This window comes from Nerophis ophidion, linkage group LG28, assembly GCF_033978795.1.
Source record: "Nerophis ophidion isolate RoL-2023_Sa linkage group LG28, RoL_Noph_v1.0, whole genome shotgun sequence".
Taxonomy (NCBI): Eukaryota; Metazoa; Chordata; class Actinopteri; order Syngnathiformes; family Syngnathidae; genus Nerophis; species Nerophis ophidion.
Genome location: NC_084638.1, coordinates 9,358,172 through 9,363,171, shown reverse-complemented (window position 1 = coordinate 9,363,171; position 5,000 = coordinate 9,358,172). Strand labels below are relative to the sequence as shown.

At 35.7% G+C, this 5,000-nt stretch overlaps 1 protein-coding gene and 1 long non-coding RNA gene across 5 annotated transcripts in view; one reads left to right on the top strand and one right to left on the bottom strand.

Annotated features, from left to right (window-relative positions):
* The window catches only part of LOC133545696 (uncharacterized), a 64,182-nt gene that overhangs the window by 2,057 nt on the left and 57,125 nt on the right, over window positions 1-5,000 (top strand). For 3 of the 4 annotated variants that reach the window (XR_009804919.1, XR_009804917.1, XR_009804918.1), the window contains one exon: window positions 772-1,040. This is a non-coding gene — a long non-coding RNA (uncharacterized LOC133545696). The remainder of the gene's footprint in view (window positions 1-771; window positions 1,041-5,000) is intronic. The other variant, XR_009804920.1, reaches the window with a different exon arrangement.
* Window positions 1-5,000, bottom strand: part of slc6a9 (solute carrier family 6 member 9) — an 81,170-nt gene that overhangs the window by 22,148 nt on the left and 54,022 nt on the right. Inside the window, 2 exon segments of the mRNA XM_061891503.1 lie at window positions 764-896; window positions 3,989-4,256. Of these exon segments, the coding sequence (XP_061747487.1) occupies window positions 764-896; window positions 3,989-4,256 (401 nt within the window).

Sequence of the window (5,000 nt, the reverse complement as noted above, 5' to 3'; positions counted from 1 at the left end):
GGACCCACCTTCCCCGTTCTTCCAACTGTGTAACATGTTTGTGTATGTTTGGCCGACAACGTTTTGTCCCACTAATTTTGGTGGTTCTTGAACCCACCGTAGTGTCACGGTTTGCTTCCACTCCTTCTTTGTCCCATTGTGTCCACCAAACGTTTTATACTGTGCGCTTTGTTGATGTAATTGACTTGTCAGAGTGCTGATCAGGCAGATTTACATTTAGATCAGGCAAAATTACATTTCAACATTTCTAGGCATTTCTATAATAGGCTATTATAGCTAATATAGACACTTACATCATGTGTTGCCTTCATTATAACACTTATATAAGACTTTTAAAGTCATTTTGATAGTAGGCTAATATAGACACTTACTTCATGAGTTGTCTTCATCATAACACTTATTTAAGACTTTTAAAGTAATTTTGATAGTAGGCTAATATAGACACTTACATCATGTGTTGTCTTCATTATAACACTTATATAAGACTTTTAAAGTCATTTTGATAGTAGGCTAATATAGACACATCATGTGGTGTCTTCATTATAACACTTATATAAGACTTTTAAAGTCATTTTGATAGTAGGCTAATATGGATACTTACATCATGTGTTGCCTTCATTATAACACTTATATAAGACTTTTAAAATCACTTTGATAGTAGGCTAATATAGACACTTACATCATGTGTTGTCTTCATTATAACCCTTATATAAGACTTTTAAAGTCATTTTGATAGTAGGCTAATATAGTTCACTCCACCCACCTTTCCAGAGGACTTGACGCCCCGGATGAGGCAGAGGAAGACCACCACCCAGGACACGGCCAGGCAGCCCAGGATGGGGAGCCGCACTTCCCCAAAGTTGCCAATGTCGTCAGAGATGTCCAACACGTAATGTCTGAGAAAAAACAAACATTTTCACGGATCATGTATGGCATTTGCTGGAATTTATTGAGTCCTACCTCCCGGACGCGGGTGGCTTCTGTTTTGTTTAATGTGCCGTTTTACTGCCTTGTTACAGGCACCGTTTGAAACAACTAAGGTATGTAAACAAACATTTACACATTTTTTTCTGTTTAGATAACTCATTTCACATTGTGTATATCTGTGGCTTATAGTCGGGTGTTGCTAATATATGTCAAAATATAAATTTTTTGGGTGTGGCTTAAATACCGGCATGATCAACAGCTTGGGAATGACGGTAGATTTGATGAAATATATTAGAATTGTTTTTCTTTATTACTGTTTTACTTTCGTAAATTCACCAAAACGTCACTGTGGATTTATTGAGACCTACTTTCCAGAAGCTGGTGGTTTCCGTTTTACTGCCTTGTTACAGGCACCGTTTGTGAAAACAAATATTTACACATTTTTTTCTGTGTAAATAACTAATTTCACAACTGTGTCTTATAGTCGGGTGTTGCTGATATATGTAAAAATATGTATTTTTTGGGTGTGGCTTAAATCCCAGCGTGATCAACAGCTTGGAAATGACGGTACATTGGACAAAATATATCAGCTTTTTTATTCTTTAGTTCTGTTTTACTTTTCATAAATTCACCAAAACGTCACTGTGGATTTTACTGAGTCTGTTTAGCTTCCGGAAGCTAGTGGCTTCCGTTTTGTTTAATGGACCGTTTTACTGCCTTGTTACAGGCACAGTTTGAAACAACTCAGGTATGTAAATAAACATTTACATATTTTTTTCTGTGTAAATAACTCATTTTACATCGTGTATATCTGTGGCTTATAGTCGGGTGTTGCTAATATATGCAAAAATATACATTTTTTTTTGGGTGTGGCTTAAATACCGGCATGAGCAAGAGCCCGGAAATGACAGTACATTTGACTAAATATATTAGCTTGTTTTTTTCTTTAGTACTGTTTTACTTTCGTAAATTCACCAAAACGTCAATGTGGATTTTATTGAGTCTGTTTAGCTGATTGGAGAGCTAGCTTATGGAAGCTAGGGGCTTCTGTTTTGTTTAATCGGCCCTTTTATTGCCTTGTCACAGGCATCGTTTGAAACAACTAAGGTATGTAAATAAACATTTACACATTTTTTTCTGTGTAAATAACTCTTTTCACATCGTGTATATCTGTGGCTTATAGTCGGGTGTTGCTGATATATGTAAAAAATATTATTTTTTTCGGTGTGGCTTAAATACCAGTGTGAACAACATCCCAAAAATGGCGGGACATTTGACGAAATATATTAGAAATGTTTTTCTTTAGTTCTGTTATACTTTCGTAAATTCACCAAAACGTCACTGTGCATCTATTGAGACCTACCTTCCAGAAGCTGGTGGCTTCTGTTTTGTTAAATTCGCCGTTTTACTGCCTTGTTACAGGCACCGTTTAAAACAACTAAGGTGTGTAAATAAATATTTACACATTTTTTTCTGTGTAAATAACTCATTTTACAACATGTATATCTGTGGCTTATAGTCGGGTGTTGCTGATATATGTAAAAATATTATTTTTTACGGTGTGGCTTAAATACCAGTGTGAACAACATCCCAGAAATGGTGGGACATTTGACGAAATATATTAGAAATGTTTTTCTTTAGTTCTGTTATACTTTTGTAAATTCACCAAAATGTCACTGTGGATTTTTTGAGTCCTACCTTCCAGAAGCTGGTGGCTTCTGTTTTGTTAAATTTTTCCGTTTTACTGCCTTGTTAGAGGCACCGTTTAAAACAACTAAGGTGTGTAAACAAACATTTACAAATTTTTTTCTGTGTAAATAACTCTTTTCACATCGTGTATATCTGTGGCTTATAGCCGGGTGTTGCTAATATGTGCAAAAATTAAAAAAAATTGGGTGTGGCTTAAATAATGGCATGATCAACAGCTTGGAAATGACGGTACATTTGACGAAATATATTAGAATTGTTTTTCCTTAGTCCTGTTTCACTTTCGTGAATTCACCGGCGGATTTTTTTGAGTCCGTCTAGCGAATTGGAGAGCTAGCTCCCGGAAGCTAGTGGCTTCCGTTTTATTTAATGGACCGTTTTACGGCCTTGTTACAGGCACCGTTTGAAACAACTAAGGTATGTAAATAAACATTTACATATTTTTTTCTGTGTAAATAACTCATTTTACATCGAGTATATCTGTGGCTTATAGTCGGGTGTTGTTAATATATGCAAAAATATAAATTTTTTTGGGTGTGGCTTAAATACCGGCATGAGCAAGAGCCCGGAAATGACGGTACATTTGACGAAATGTATTAGCTTTTTTTTTTTCTTTAGTACTGTTTTACTTTCGTAAATTCACCAAAATGTCACTGTGCATTTATTGAGACCTACCTTCCAGAAGCTGGTGGCTTCTGTTTTGTTAAATTCGCCGTTTTACTGCCTTGTTACAGGCACCGTTTAAAACAACTAAGGTGTGTAAACAAACATTTACACATTTTTTTCTGTGTAAATAACTCTTTTCACATCGTGTATATCTGTGGCTTATAGTCGGGTATTGCTAATATGTGCAAAAATAAAAAAAAAATGGGTGTGGCTTAAATAATGGCATGATCAACAGCTTGGAAATGACTGTACATTTGAGGAAATATATTAGAATTGTTTTTATTTAGTCCTGTTTCACTTTCGTGAATTCACCGGCGGATTTTATTGAGTCAGTTTAGCGGATTGGAGAGCTAGCTCCCGGAAGCTAGTGGCGTCTGTTTTGTTTAATCTCCCGTTTTACTGCCTTATTATATGCTTGAAACAACTAAGTTATGTAATTGCACATTTGCAAATGTTTTTTTCTGTGTAAATAACTCACTTCACAACGTGTGGCTTATAGTCGGGTGTTGTTGATATTTGATCAAAACAAATTATTTTTTTATTCGGGTGGGTGTGGCTTAAATAACGGCAGATATGTTGAGGTACATTTGATGAAAGACATTAAATCCGGAAATACCATAAAACAGAGTTGGCAGGTATGTGTGTAGGACCCGACAGGACATAAGTGGCAAAGGGGCGGGGTTCTTACTTCCAGTATTCCTCGCTGGGGCTGGTGCGCTTGGTGCGGTTGACCACCTCGCTGACCTCGGCGGCAGCGCTGCGGGTGACGTTGGCCAGCGTGCCGTTCAACTGGTTGACCACGCCGCTGCAGTCGGGCGTGTTCCAGGGGTTGTTGCAGTACGTCCAGGGCAGCAGGCTGGTCATGGAGGTGAAGAAGTAGTAGAAGGCGATGCAGATGACCACGTTGTAGTAGATCCCGATGTAGGTGGACACCACCATCATGCCGTAGCCCACACCTGCGGGGAGAGAGGGGGCCGTATAATTAGAGACTAGGATGGATGTTTGGCAAGGTTGTATTCTCTTCAGATAAAAAAAAAAAACTGTATTTTGAACCGTGGCCATGCGGAGGAGAACTTGAGGTCCCGGTGCTTTTGGAGTCCGGGGTCAGGTCAGCATAACACTGGACTTTGCAGCTGCTCAGCTCATTTGCCGGTGGGAGGTTTGATTTTATTTTTGCATGCGCATATTTGAGTCACTATACCGTCATAATACATATACATATATATATATATACACATATATATATATGTATATATGAATATATATGTTTATATATATATATGTATATATATATATGTATGTGTGTATATATGTGTATATATATATATGTATGTGTGTCTATATGTATATATATATGTGTGTATATGTATGTGTATGTGTATGTGTATATATATATATATATATATATACATATATATATATATATATATATGTATGTATATGTGTGTGTATATATGTTTGTGTATATGTATATATACATATATGTATATGTATATATATATATATATACATATATATTTGTGTATATATATGTGTATATATATATATGTGTATATATATATATGTATGTATGTGTATATATATATATATGTGTGTATATGTATGTATATATGTGTATATATATATATGTGTGTATATATGTATATATATATACATATATACATATATATGTACATATATGTCTTTGTTTGTTTACTTAC